At 59.4% G+C, this 14,477-nt stretch overlaps 1 protein-coding gene across 1 annotated transcript in view; it reads left to right on the top strand.

Moving 5' to 3' along the window:
• The window catches only part of MINDY4 (MINDY lysine 48 deubiquitinase 4), a 104,567-nt gene that overhangs the window by 80,466 nt on the left and 9,624 nt on the right, over window positions 1–14,477 (top strand). The window contains exons 14-17 of the mRNA XM_036247212.1: window positions 4,253–4,316; window positions 6,966–7,127; window positions 13,337–13,517; window positions 14,047–14,119. Of these exons, the coding sequence (XP_036103105.1) occupies window positions 4,253–4,316; window positions 6,966–7,127; window positions 13,337–13,517; window positions 14,047–14,119 (480 nt within the window). The remainder of the gene's footprint in view (window positions 1–4,252; window positions 4,317–6,965; window positions 7,128–13,336; window positions 13,518–14,046; window positions 14,120–14,477) is intronic.

The raw sequence follows: 14,477 nt of genomic DNA, 5'->3' as shown, positions 1-14,477 counted from the left end.
GGCTCATCTCCCACAGCAAAAAGGGCGACCAGGCCCAGGACACACCGGGGTTAGTCGCAGAGCTGAGGGTCCCCTGATCCCCAGTGATCCAACATTCTTACCCACTCACCCAAGGGCTACCCCTTCTTGCTCCACATAGGGTTTGGGTGGCCAGACAGGGAGGACAGGCCTCGGGAGGAGGGAGAGGGAAGGAACCTTTTGGAAGACCCTTCTGTTCCAGACCAGCCCCCACTGTGTGGGTGGGACGCTTCCTTCCGCCTGCCTCTGCACAGTCTTCGGGAGCCAGCGTCTGGGGGCGTCCCACCATGGCCTTCCTTGCAGCTTCTCCCCGGGGGGTGTGGGCAGGCTCGCCGAGGTAGAGCCGTCTGTGCACCTGTGGGCTTACAGCCCAGTTCTGGGCACCCAGGGGCCGACGGAGACATCACAAGCCTTCCCTCAAATTCTCCGCTCCCGGAGGGCAAGGCAGACAGGAAGAGCCGCGGGTGGGTGCTCCCGGGAAGGGTGTGTCTAAGGAGAGATGGGGCACATCTGTCCTGGGGCGAGGGAGGTGTCTCTCTATGGAGGCATGACATTTAGAAGGGCCCTGAGGGATATGTGGGAAGGGTTTTGGCAGGCAGGGGGAGCGGAGTGGGCAGGGACAGTGGCGGGGTGTGCGGGGAACAGTTGTACGAGGTCTGGCCGGGGAGGAAGCTGCCGGCATGTGTGGGCGGATGGGTGTGAGGAGGAAGGCTGCTTGGGAAGTCTGGGCGTCTCTCTTTCTCTTCCCTCCTTCCATGCACCTTGCCCTGTCTCCTGGAGCCCACCCAGCTCCTGTGCAGTGAGCCAGGCTTTTCTGTTGTCACAGCACCCTGAGGTGGTTATATATTGTGATCCCTACCGGGGCTCACACCCCCAAGGCTCAGAGATGGAAAGCGATCCGGGGAAGGTCACACAGCGCAGGTGTATTCTGACTCATCGCCCACTTCCTCTCAGCCTTCCTGGGAAAACAGTCAGTATCCGCTCCGCCTAGATCCCTTCTCAGATGCTCATGGCTACGTTTCGACCCTGACCGCGAGGCCTCTGTTTGTTCTGGGTTCTTGGCCATGGTATGAAAGGTGGAGGTGGCGGGAGTCATGAACTCACATTGTTTTTCTGGGTGTTGTTATTATTGCTGTTATTGTAGGAAAAAGGAAGCGATATTTACAAATGCCAAGTGCTTTATACAGTTGGTCTCACTCAGTCCTCACAGCAACCTGTAGTAGGAGGCGGCATCATACCCACATCGCAAGTGGGGAAGCTGAGGCTCAGAGGACGACTGGGGAGCAGCTGCTCTCTGCACTGATGCTGTCCTCAGAAGTCAATGGGGGCCCAAGCGAAGGGGCGCTGTCTCCGAGGTTGTTGCAGGGGAGGTGGGGAGTGCAGTGGGCAGTGCGGTTTTGGGGGGGAGGGGTCATTTGGGAGGACGGGCAGGAGCTGGCCCTGAGGGACACGGCAGTGCCCCGGGACCTGGTGCCCTAGAGCCCAGGGGGAGGGGAGGTGGCGGGCCGGGTCCTCCCAGGTAATTACCGCCTACTTTAGGCAAGATGTTTAAATGTCAGAGCCCCGAGGCCCCCCCGCCCTGACGTCCTCTTCCTTGTTTCTTGGTCAGCAGTGTCGGTGGGACCTCCTATGGGAGAAGCAGTCCTTGCTGGCCCCCTGGGCGGAGCTCTCTGTTCCCCTCCTCTGTCCGCGGGTGACCTGGACACCCCCAAGGCTGGCCCTTTGTTCCCAGAATGCTGAGGAGCTTGACAGCAGGGCAGCCAGGGCCAACCCCCTCCTCGCAAATTTTCATACCCTGGGCAAGTCCACTCAGGCTCCCTGCAGCCGGCAAGCTCCTGCGCCGGGCTCCTCCCGGCTCCTGTCACCCAGCCTGGTGCCTGGGGACTCAGCTCCTGCAGAACTCGGCCCCGGCGTCCTGCAGCCCCTGGAAGGATGACCTTCCCGTTACAGTGGAGTAGTCGTCAGTCCCGGGGAAGGCCTGTCACAGCCTGTTGCTCAGAAACCCGGAAAGTGTAGGAACCTCAGAGCTCAGGCAGCCCTGCAGTGATTCAACCCTGCTCCCAGGACGTTGGAGGCCTGGGGGCTCCCCGAGGGGCGGCCGGGCTGGTGAGGAGGGAGGAAGGGGGGCGACCTCTGCCCGGCGCCAGCCTCACTGCCCTGCCTGCTGTGTTCTGTGTGAGCCTTCAGCCCGTAAGATTTCATCCGAAGAAAGGGCCGAGTCTGAAACGGCAGCGTCACAGCTGCCGTGGGAAGGACGTGTCCACGTCCTCTTCCCGAAAGGACACCACCCTAATGGCTCCTGTAACTTAAAGCTCCGTCTCCAAACACACTCACATTCTGAGGTGCTGGGGGCTAGGGTTTCAACCTGTGGTTTCGGGGGACACAGTTCAGCCCATAACACCACTTGTCTTGTGCAAGCCCCTCAAAATGGGAACCCAGGGCCCAGAGAGGAGGGCTCTTCGGCCACACAGCCAGCGGGGGCCAGAACGCAGGCCCGACGCGGCCCTGCCGTGTGAGCTGCCTTCTCTCCAGCAGACCTGAGGCTTCTCTCAAGTACTCCTCCACGCTCGGCTCTCCAGGGAATTCCCCTGGAGGGAGGCCTGGGCATCTAGATTTGCCAAAGTTGTAAATCTCTTAAGCCATAAGCTGCTCCTTGGCGTCCTCCGAATGCCCTAACGTGAAGTACAGATGTTCCTCCCTTTTAAGATCCGAGCCCACTTCTGAATTTCCCATCGTGTTTGCACCTAAGGATGCAATTACCGTTTCCTCCCATTGTGCTTCTGCCTGTCCCTCTGCTCACAGCTGACGCAGGCGCTCAGCCGGCCGGGCGAACACGAGGCTGTAGATTACAGAGACCGGCCGCTTCTGAGCTGCTGTGGCTCAGGGCCAGCGATGCTTATCAGCCAGCCCGGGCTCCTCTGGGGTCATTTCTCTCCAGAAGATGCCTGTGCACACCACGGAGAACGTTTCCATCAATTCTCCTGCCTGAGCTCCGGCCAGCCGAGCGCGGCCCTCACCTTTGTCCCCAGCCGGCTCCTTCCCAGGCTCGGGGCTGTCTCTGGTGGGCCAGCCTCCAGGCTGTTCCTGAGGCCCCGGCCTCCGTGCTCCCAGCCTGGACTCATGGCCCCAGCCCCAGCCCGTCTTCTCCTGTGGACCACAAACCGGCCCTGTTTGGCCGCAGTTATTAAAAACCACAAGAAAGCATTTCTCTCGCAGAGGTCACGGAGCTCAAGTTTCTGAACCCGACTGGGGAAGACACAGGGTCCAGGGTGTGTGTTTCAGGTTTGCGGGCTGATCTTAGATTTAATATAAAATTGAGACCAGGTTTCTCTTCTCTTCCACTAAAAGGGAAAACAAACATGGTTGCCAAACCCTCCTGCCTCTGGGCCTCCTCTCGCACTCTCCGTGGGCTGTGGGTGGAGGAGGCAGGCCAGGCCCGGGCACAGGGCTGGTGGCACCTGCGTCAGGACTGGTCCCTGGCCTCACATCGCCTCCCTGGTGTCACCTCTCTGTGTGTTTTCCCACATCTATAAAATAGACTGATTCCTTCTTCCGGGAGGCTGGGGGGCTGACATTGCTGTCCTCTGAGTGTGGTTAATAGCTGGTGGCTCCTGCTGTTTACCCGTTCACAGCTCTATTCAGCCATAATGCTCCGTCTTTCCAGGGAGTCACTTTGGGCGGATAAAAGGAATCAAGTCCCAGGAACCCGTTCCTTTTGGTTTGAAGGATTTCTTTGGGCAATGGGGCTTTTCACATTGTGCTGCCAGATGGTCCTTCTCTGAGCCATGGTTCTCTCTCAGGGTTTAGAAGCATCGTGTGCTCAGGGCCCCATGCATGGTCTGTGCCCAGGTGGTGGCAGCTATTACTTAGACCACTCCTCCCATTTAACAGACTCACAGACTGAGGCCCAGAGATGGCAGAGGGTGTCCCAGTCCCCACCGTCAGTGACAGTTGGGATGCCAATGCAGGATGTTGGATTCCAAACCCAGGGGCCTTTCTGCTGTGTCGACATAGGGCCTGGTGAGGCCAGAGTGGAGGCTGCTGGTTAGACAGAGTGCGGGAGACCTGGGGAGACCCGGGCTCCGGCCCCCAGAGAGGGCATGGAGCGAGGACCACAGTTGGAGTTCTGGGCCTCAGTCTGGAAGCCAAGGGAGCCCCGGCCACCCAGCGCGGTTTGCCCAGCGGCCCGGGTCAGGCAGACACATGCTGACACTACTTTTTCCATGTTTTCCAGCGTCCGCCAGGACTTCGACGTCCCCACCAGCCACCTGATTGGAGCGCACAGCTACTGTACACAGGTTAGGGGTGCAGGAGGGGCCCTGGCGGCCGGGGCGTCTCCCCCTCCTCTTGTCTTTTCCTGTGTCCTGCCCGCCTCTGCCAGAGCTGCTGATGCACGGACGGGGCCCTGGGCCCGCGGGGAGAAGACGGCCTGGCTCCCTTTGCCTTTGCTCAGGGCACTGTCTCTACAGCAGTCCTTCCCTCTGCATTTTAACAGAGGGGCCCTTAAGGAACCTCTTGGGCGGGAGGGGGACGCTCAGCACGGCTGGTCATCATGGATCCTCCTGGTCCTGGCCACACCAAGGGAAGGACCTGGTCGAGATCCCGTCAGCGAGTGTCGGGACTGGGAGCCAAACGCTACGTCCGGCCTGTCTGTGTCTTTCTCTGCACAGCATGTTGTCACAGAGTGGACACTGGGCCACAGTTAAATCTGACCCACGTGGAGCTTGGACGAGCTGGGCAGTGCTGCTCAGTCTGCCAGGCCTGGCTGATGACCCCATTGTCCTGGAGTCCTTGCTCACTGTGCCAGCCCTGAAAACGTCCCTGGGCACCATGCAGGGGCTAGATCTGGGCTTGCAGTTTGTCCAGGGCACCGGAAGGATGTGGGGTGCCCGCTGCCCACCGTCCTAGAGGCAAGCCTCAGGCTCTGCCGGGTGGTCCAGCTCCTCTCTGGTGCCTGTCTTCCCTGTGTGCGCTCCCTCTCTGGTGCCTGTCTTCCCTGTGTGCGCTCCCTCTCTGGTGCCTGTCTTCCCTGTGTGAGCTCCCCGCTCATCAGGCACACAGCAGTCCAGCCCCCTGGTGGGGCAGTTCACTGGGGTACAGAGGGTGCCGGACCCGAGTCTGGGCTGGGTTCTGAGCTGTGTTGGTATCTCATTTGCAGAATGAGCCGGGGTGATTTTCTTTACCTCCCCCAGACTCAGGTTCCTCACTGGCAGAATGAGGTGCGTGGACTGGACCATCTGTAAACTCGGATGCACACATGAACCGTCCAGGTGTTATTAACGAGCAGGCTCAGCTTCAAGATCGAGGCTGGGGCCTGAGATTCTGGTTTCTAACAGGCCCTGCAGGGAGGGTGAGGCCGCTGGTCCGCTGGTCCGCTGACCACAATTGGATTAACGGGGCTGGCTGACCACTGAGCTTTGCCACTGTGTGGCCATGAATCCAGGGGCAGGGAGCAGCCTGGCGCCCCTTCTCCCCCATTTCAAGAAGGGACTGAGGAAGGTCTGAGACACACTCCTGACGGGCAGCAGGAGCCCTTTCCCCCTTGAAAACGAGCTGGGAAAACAGAATCTGTCTGGAAGAGGCCCGGGCTTCCTCACAGCTGCTGCCCGAGTACAGCTCTCAGGACTGCCGCTTCCTCCGAATTCTCTCTTGTTTCCTCTCCGAGGCCCGCGAGGCCCCAGCGCCTCCCTCTGCGGCCATCAGAGGCGCCTCGTTACTGCCACTGGGGCAGGGTCCTGCTGCTGACAGCGGGGTTGTGAACCAGGCTTCACTCCACGGCGCAGGGGACAGCTGTGAGCTCTGTCTCCGGAGGAAGGGCAGCGCCAGCCCTGGCAGGAGGTGGTCACACAGAGGGTCCTGGCTGCCCAGCGCCAAGTCTGGGCTCGCTTGACCCCTTGAACCTCAGTGGTCAGCAGGCATGTAGCAGTCACCTTCATCTCGAATCGTCGGCCGGCCAGGTGGTCCTTGGGGGTAGCGAGTAAGTGGAGAGGGAAGGGACAGCTGGTGGAACCGGAACACATGGGCAGAGGTCCAGCTCTGTCACTAACCAGCTCTGTCACTAACCAGCTGGGTGGCTTGGGCACATCCTTTTCCACCTGCGAGCCTCAGTTTCTCCATTCCTAACGGGGTTGGCCCCTAGATACTCTGCACAAGGAAGGGCCCTCCCAGTCACCCCGATGCACCGTCCCCCGGTTCTGGGGCTTGTTGGCCTGTCGGGTGTGGGGCATGAGTCACACGGCCCCTGAGTCCTGGGCAGAGACGGAGCTCGGTGGGCGTCCTAGCCCCACCTCCCCGCTGCGCTCTGCCCTGCTCTTCCGGCCCTTGTGCAGACCCCACCGCCCGTGAAGGCTGATGGGCCTGGGGGAGTGACGTCGTCGGGCCCCATCGTCCGCTTCCTGGCCTTACTCATGGCTCCGGTTATGTAAATGTGCTCCCGTTATGTAAGCTGTTATCACCGAGGGAAGTTGGGCAAAGGGTACACAGGAATTCTCTGTACTATTCTTACAACTGCTTTTGAGGCTAAAATTGTTTCAAAATAAAAAGGTTTATTTAAAAAATTACCCTCCTTCAAGACCCACCCAGATGTCACCCTTCCACCAGTCCTGTGACCAGCCAGTCATGTGGGCCCCAGAGTGCTCTGAGCACAGTGCTCGAGCCCATGCACGCCCTGTGCGTGCACACCGGCAGCCCCGCGCACCCGGGAGCCACGCTTGCCCCCAGGCCGGCACGCAGCTGGCGCCGGGAACTGCTGATAAACGCTGGGAGCGAAGGTGGACGGGCCCCGCCAGCGCCTTTGATGTGAAGACTTGGCCACTTTCCCTGGCGGCTTGTGGGATCGCAACGTCAAAGCCCCTCTGACTCTGGCCTCTCACTTCTTCCTTCTCTGCCCTTTCTGCCTGGTCCCCAATCTCCCCTTGACCAGCCTTTCCCCTTTCTCTCATCAACAGGAACTTGTCAATCTGCTCCTGACCGGGAAAGCTGTGTCCAATGTTTTCAACGACGTGATGGAGCTGGACTCCGGGGACGGGAACATCACGCTCCTCAAAGGCATTGCTACCCGCAGCGACGTGGGCTTCCTGTCTCTCTTTGAGCACTACGGCGTGTGCCAGGTACCAGGACAGGCCTCTGGGGACGCAGCCCGCCCTCTGCAGCCAGCCGGGGGATGGGGGGGGCAGTGGCGGGCACCATCGGGTACCCAGCTGCTCCACGTTCTGGGAAAGGTGGTTAGAGAGGGACTTTGAGGGCTTCATAGTGTGATTGTGGGTCAGAGTGGCTGCCACTGTCATGTGTGTGTGGTGGGGCGTCTTCCCCAGGGACGGGGTCTGGCGTCAGTGTCCCAGAGCACTGAACACAGCACTGTGAGCAGTGCTTGAACAACAGAAATGCATCCTCGTGATTCTGGAGCACAGGCTCTCGGAGCTGAAGTCCAGAGTCAAGGTGATGCCAAAGCTGTGCTCCCTCTGAAACCCACGGGGGAACCCCACCTGTCTCTCCTAGCTTTCCTGTCTTCCAGCCGCCCTGGGTTCCTCCGCGTACTGCCGTGTCCCCAGTTTTTGCTTCCACAGTCCCTGGCTGCCTTCTCCCTCCACAGTCTCTGGCCGTCTTCTCCACGTGGCCGCCTTCTCCACGTGGCCGTCTTCTCCACGTGGCAGCCTTCTCCCTCCACAGTCACCGGCTGTCTTCTCCACGTGGCTGGCTTCTCCACGTGGCCGTCTTCTCCACGTGGCCGCCTTCTCCACGTGGCAGCCTTCTCCACGTGGCCACCTTCTCCCTCCACAGTCACCGGCTGTCTTCTCCACGTGGCTGGCTTCTCCACGTGGCTGGCTTCTCCACATGGCTGGCTTCTCCATGTGGCCGGCTTCCCCCTCCACAGTCACTGGTCATCGTCTTCCTCTGCAGTCAGGTGGCCAGTCTTCTCCCTGTGCCTCTCGCTTTGTCTTGTAAGGATGTCAGTCATGGTGGATTGAGAGCCCACCCTCCTCCACTAACCTCACCTTGACTGTGATGTCTGCAACAACCCTGTTTCCAAGTCAGGTCACATTCTGACATGCTGGGGGCTAGGACTTTAACATATTTTTTGGGAGACATAATTCTCCCCATACCGGACCTCAGTCTGTTCGCTGGCATAAGGGTCCCTCCACCGCCTCTCTCACTAGCCGGTCTCTGGGGAAGGTGGACCGGGGGGAGGTGGCGTATGGTGTGACTGCATGTCTGGGCAGCATGGGCAGGGGGGCCCTGGGCCCTGCCTCCTTGTCCCAGGCTGCTGTTGGTCCTTCGCTGAGCCTCCATCTCCATGTTTTCAGAGAAGACATTGTCCTCTGGTGGAGGACACAGAGTTGTCCCGAGAGGGCAGAGGAGCTCCTTCCGTGTGGCTGCCCTGCAGAGTTCTTGGAGGGTTTGGACGAGGCCTAATTCACTGTGTGTTCCCAGAACCAGGGCCACAGTGAGCCAAGGGGACACTCAGACAGCTAGGCAGTTGGATTTGCAGAGTGGATATAGACCAGCATTTTAGGGTAGGGCTCAGATTCACTGTGTCCCTCCCATGTGACTGCACGTGCAGGTGTGCTACCCATTGCTCACCAGCACGTGACCTGGCCCCATCCCCAGCTCTCCTCTCTGGATGACCCCTGCCCCAAGGACAGGAAGCAGACTTGTGGGTTCCAATGACTTCCATAGAAAAGAATGATAGAGGCTGTCACCTGGATGTGCTAGTGTTTGGACGAGCCCAGGAATGTGGCCACGTGGCCTGTGAGAAACACCAGGGCCCCTGAGCATCACACCCTGGGTGGGCTCTGCAAACATGCAGCTCGGAATTCCACGGGCGGAGAGGGCAGCCCTGGCGCACTCGCAGAATCCCCAGGCTTACCCGAGCCCTGGCCTCACTCTTGTGTTGCGGGCGTTGGTCGAAAGTAAGCTATTTTCCTTTGGTCTGCTGAGGGCAATAGATAAGAACATCGGTGGGGGGTCATCCTTCCCTTGGAATAAAATGCTGATTGAAGAAATTCAAGCTCTTGGAACTGCCTTATGACTCAGAGATTACACTTCTGGGAATATATTCAAAGAAACCCGAAAGACTGATTTGAAAGAATATATGTTCACCGCAGCATTATTTGAAAGCACCCCAAGTATCCATGAGTAGATGAGTAGTTAAAAAAGCTGTGGTATATTTACACAATGGAATATTACTTGGCTGTAAAAAAGAAGGAAATCTTACCCTTTGTGACAGCATGGATGGACCTGGAGACTATTATGTTTAGTGAAATAAGCCAGCCAGAGAAAGACAAGTACCATGTGATTTCACTCATATATGGAATCTAATGAAAAAGAAAAAAACTAACAAACAAACAGAAACAGACTCATAGATAGAAAATAGACTGACAGCGATTAGAGGGGAGGGGGTTGGGGGACTGGGTGAAAAAGGTGAAGGGATTAAGCAAAAACAAAACAAAACAAAACCAAAACCCATAGAGACAGATAGTGTGGTGATTACCAAAGGGAAAGGGGGTGGGGGAGGCAGGAGAGGGGGAAGGGGGGATAAACGGTGATGGAAGGAGACTTGACTTTGGATGGTGAACACTCAGTACACTATGTAGATGATGTGTTACAGAATTGTATACCTGAAACTTATATAAGTTATTAATAACTAATACCACCCCAATAAATTCAATGAAAAAGGGAGAGAAAAAATTCAGGGCCTTTAAAGAGCGAGTCCGTGAATCTGCAAAGACCCCTGTCTGCCGTGCGCTTGGCTGAAACCCGGGAGCTGCACCCCTGCAAGGTGTGCTTGCTCCGCGGCCGTGGGTGCGGGCGCCGCCTCGCCTGCCTGTGATCTCACCGGCCTGGTCTTGCCCAGTGGGCTTCCACCTCACTCCCACCGTCCTGGAGTTCATGGGGAGGCCAGCCCCTCGTGTGGCCACGGCGATGGGGACCCACTGGCCAGGGAAGGCCAGCATGGGACAGTGTCTGCTGCCTTCACGGAAGAGCCCGAGCAAAGGCCGTGCTGGGCAGGTGGTCCTGTGAGCTCCACCCTCCTCCACTTCCCCAGCTCTGCCACGGACACCTTCCCCAAGTCACTCAGCCCGGGAGCACGTCCAGGCCATCAGAGGTCCCGGGGCTCCTCCCCTAAATGGTTTCCCAAGGCTGTCCACTTTCACCCTGGTCTGCACACCTGTGACAGCCCAGTGGGGCTTGGGCACCTGTCCCCAGCCTCTGCTCACCCTCTCTTCAGTATGATCTTTAAAGAGTGGACCAGATCACACCATTCCTCTGCTTGCACCCTTCAGGGCTGTCCAGTCCTCTGAGACTGTTGTGGGATGAAATGTGTCCCCCAAATTCATATGTTGAAGTCCCAGCTCCCAGGACCTCGGAACGTGCTTGTATTTGGAGATAAGGCCATGGAAGAGGTGATTCAGTTATGATGAGGCCTTAGAGTGAGCTCTCATCCCATCGGACTGGTGTCCTTGTCTCAGAAGAGGAGCCTGGGATTCAGAGACACACAGAGAGGTGACCACGGGGGGTGGCCGCCACCCGCAAGCCAAGGAGAGGGGCCTCAGGAGAAACCAACACTGCACACGCCTTGATCTGGAACTTCTAGCCTCCAGCATTGTGAGAAAATGAATGTCGTTGAAGCTGCCCAGTCTGTGGAACTTGGCTGCGGCAGCTCTAGCAAACGGCCCTGGTTCTGTCGGTGCAGAACTTCTCAGGACCTGCGAGGCCCCAGGAGACCTGTCCATCTTCCCCTCCCTTCACACTTTGGCTTAGATGTCACCGCCGACGGGAGGCCTTTTCTGACCTCGTCACTCTAAACGGTATCTGCCTGCCCACCATCTCCTACTGTAGAATCTTAACTCTGTCTGTTATAGGCCTATTCTTGGTTTGAAGTGTCACAGCTCACTGCTTTGGGGATGAAATTTCCCCCATATCTGAACGTCCTGCGATTCCGATGCCTCGCTGGAGTCCGTGCGTCAGGCGTGGACGGCAGCTTGCGCTCCGTCTTGGTGATACGAGACGTAACGGTGAATCTGACGGCATCTGGGTTCAGTGACATGCGGAGGAAGTGCATCTGCAGGGCCGTTTGATCACTACCTGTCCTCCCCGATACTCCCGTAAGCGCCATAAGGAAAAGGCTGCTATTCCCTTCGCTGCCACGTCCACGGTCTGGCACGGCGCCTGGGGCCAGAGTACAGGTCATGCCGAGTGGACGCCACCCTCGGAGATGGCAGGCTGTAACCCGCCACCAATCAGACGTTGGTCCTTTTTCACGAGGGCTTCTGGGCTGGCGGTCCACAGATGGGCTTGGGACACTCAGACACCGCCCCTCAAAGATGCAAGAACCCTTATGAAAGAGCAGTCCTTGGTTACACTGTTTGGTCTCCCACCAAGAGAAAGCACAGCCTGTGCTGGAGAAAACACCCCTCTATCCCCTCCTCGCCCCAGGCCTTGGGTCAGCTGCCCCACAATCCCAAGGAGGTGAATTTCATTTTTGGAAAATGTCACCCACTTGGAAAAGGCTCCTGAATGAGAAAACCCATTTCTAAACTCTCTGAGCAGCTTTTTTTTTTTCTTTGCCATAATCTTTTGACTGCTGCCTAAATGGCCAGCTGCCCTTTTGTCCTTCTGCTGGAAAAGTCAGGGCAGTTGGTCATGCAGAGGCGGCTCCCTGGAGGCTGATGGCTCCTGTTCCCCGTGAATGAGCCCTGGGGCCCCAGGCTTCCAGGCTCCCGGTTCGAGGTGACGCCCTCACCAGTAAAGCCTCTTCTGAGCCTGGAACACAAGCCAAGTTCGCAGCGGGGTTAGGCACGTCCAGCCACGTCCTTTAAGACACTGAATTCCCCCACATCCCACCGAGGGCAGGCTCTGGAGTCCGTTGTGATGCCACCTGGAGCTGGGGCGAGGGCCTGACCGGCTAGGTTGGGGCAGGGCGCTGGGACAGAGAGAAAATGAACACGCTGTAAGGGTCACCCTCCCTCCCTCGGGAGGAAACGGCTGCTCACAGGCACGTCTTTCACTCGGGACTGGTTCAAGCCCCCTGAGCACAGCCCAGAGGCAGCTCCCAGGCGCCAAGGGCCCGAGGAGGACGGCCCGGCCACTCTTCTGTGACGGGCCCCAGAGAAAGTATGCCTTTCTCCCCACTGGAAAAATAATTCCCATTCTTTCCTTAATCCACAGGCTGTGGCTGTAAATACCTGAGCAAGCAAACGTCTCCCGGGGCTGCTAGGGATTTAGGCCAGAGTCAGCCTGTCCAGCCCGTGGCACGTACAGGGCTGAATAAACCAGGGTGCATGCAGGTGGGGAGAGGCGCTGCCCACGGGGTCACAGGTGACAGGGCGAGAGGGCGGAGAGGGCAGGCCGAGGGCCTGGTGCCATGGATCTGCTTCCCGAACACCCCTCTACCATGAGCCCCTCTGCTGGGGCTCTCTGAGGGGTCCCGCACCAGGAGGAAGTCCCAGCTCCCAGCCTCCCCCCCCCTGCTCTGTTTCCCGAACACCTCGCTGTTCCCCGAACGTCTCAGGCATTGGTTCCTGGCATCACCACCAACTGCTCACCCAGGGGCCCTCCGTCCCTTCGCCCCGTGGCTCCAAGTCCCACCCACCTGTCTTTAAGGTGAAGTCCTGTCTAGTTCCTGATCCTTTGTTCATCAAACAGTTGCTTATGTTGAATGTGCCTCCTGCTCCTGGCGCGAAGGGCACAGCCCAGAGTGATGCAGGGCGAGAGGAGGGCGGGTACTGTACCCAGAACCCGGCACCCCAAGCAGGAGCAGGAGCGGTGATTCGTGCTCCTGGGTTGGGTAACTGGGGTGATGCAGGGCCCCGAGGGAAGGAGAGGTATACCAGCCCCCTGGACCGTGGACTGTGGGTGCACAGGTGCAGGGCTTGCCACGCTGGAGTGGAGTCGCGAGAGGGCTGGTGAGAGGTCCTTGGGTCTGTGGAGTGGCGGGAGGGTGCGGGAGGCCTGTTCGGGAGGGCATTGGGCAGGACAGGCTGGGCGGGAAGGAGCTTTGGGAAGCCAGACGGGCAGCACTGTGCACTGGCTGGATGTGGCAGGGAAGGGCAGGTGTGCCCAGGTTTCAGACTGGGTATCTGCGTGACCGTCTCTGAGGCCAGGCCCCGCACGCAGTGGGCTGGGCCAGCAGGGACGGCTCTGGAAGACAGGCTGTGTCTGTGAGCGGCATGAGGGGACCCCAGCATCACACACAGATTGTGATCCCCACCTGGGCCTCTCTGAGGTCAGCCGGCCCTGGGGGTGGACGGAAGGTGCTCTGGCCCCTTTCCCTGGGACGGCAAGTGGCATCAGACAGCCCTGTCCTCCCCTCACCCAGGTCGGCTGCTTCCTGAAGACCCCGCGGTTCCCCGTCTGGGTAGTGTGCAGTGAGAGCCACTTCAGCGTCCTCTTCAGCCTGCAGCCGGAGCTCCTGCGAGACTGGAAGGCGGAGAGGCTGTTCGACCTGTACTACTACGACGGGCTGGCCAACCAGCAGGAGCAGATCCGGCTGACCGTCGGTGCGGGCCCCACCCTGCCCGGGCGTCCTGGGGAGCCCCCGCCCGGCAGGGAAACGCGCCTCAGCCCGGCCTCGCAGGGCAGCCAGAGAGCAGTGAGGGCCGGGGACCAGGGGGCGGGTGTCGGGGGCCCTCCCGCAGCAGGGAGCCAGGGCTGGGCCCGAGACACTGGTGCGCTGAGGGCCTGAGGTGGGGCGGAGCGCTTGCAGGGAGAGCCTGGACTACCATGCCTCCAGGCAGCAGGGAGCCCTGGGAGGTTCTGGAGCAGGGGAGTGATGGGATCAGACCTATTTTTAAAAAGAATTCTGGTAGCTGAAGTGGGGGCAGGAGGTGGGGTGGAGACTGGAGGGAGAGGCAGGGAGGAGGGTGCTGTGGTGTCCAGGTGAGAACTGATGGCAGGAACGCGGGTGGTCCAGTAGGGAGAGAGAGGCAGGTGCCAGGAGAGCCGGGTCCCAGGGGTTGGGTTGTCAGCGCTGACCTCAGGGTGAGCTCGGGCCCTGGGCTGAGCCCCTGCCTGTCTCTCACCTCCCAGACACCACCCAGACTGCTCCTGAGGACCCAGACAAGGACCTGGTCCCGCCCCTCGAGCTCTGCATCAGGACCAAGTGAGTCAGGCCCGCCTCTGCTGGGAGCCAGGCCCGAGGCCAGGGGTGTGGTGGTTGGGGGTGCTCGGCCTGAGGGACCCCACAGACTGGGAAGACGGCGCCTGGGCTTGTCTGTCTGCAGCATTTTGTGATCTCATGGCCCAAGTGGAGAAGTGCGTGGTGTGTGAGGTGCCGTGTCTTCAGAGAACTTCTGGAGATGTCCCCGTGGCAGGGCCGGGGTCAGGGGGTGCCTCCTGAGCCCTCTCCTCTCTCGACAGCAGCCGCCCGATGGGTGAGTGTTGCTCAGTCCAGAGGAGGAAGGACAGGTAGGGCTACCTGGGGTAGGGTGGAGGTCTTGCGCAGGGCAGGAAGGGGTCAG

This window comes from Molossus molossus, unplaced genomic scaffold (assembly GCF_014108415.1).
Source record: "Molossus molossus isolate mMolMol1 unplaced genomic scaffold, mMolMol1.p scaffold_m16_p_7, whole genome shotgun sequence".
NCBI lineage: Eukaryota > Metazoa > Chordata > Mammalia > Chiroptera > Molossidae > Molossus > Molossus molossus.
The sequence above is the reverse complement of the archived record's forward strand: the minus strand, read 5'-3'. Positions and strand labels throughout refer to the sequence as shown.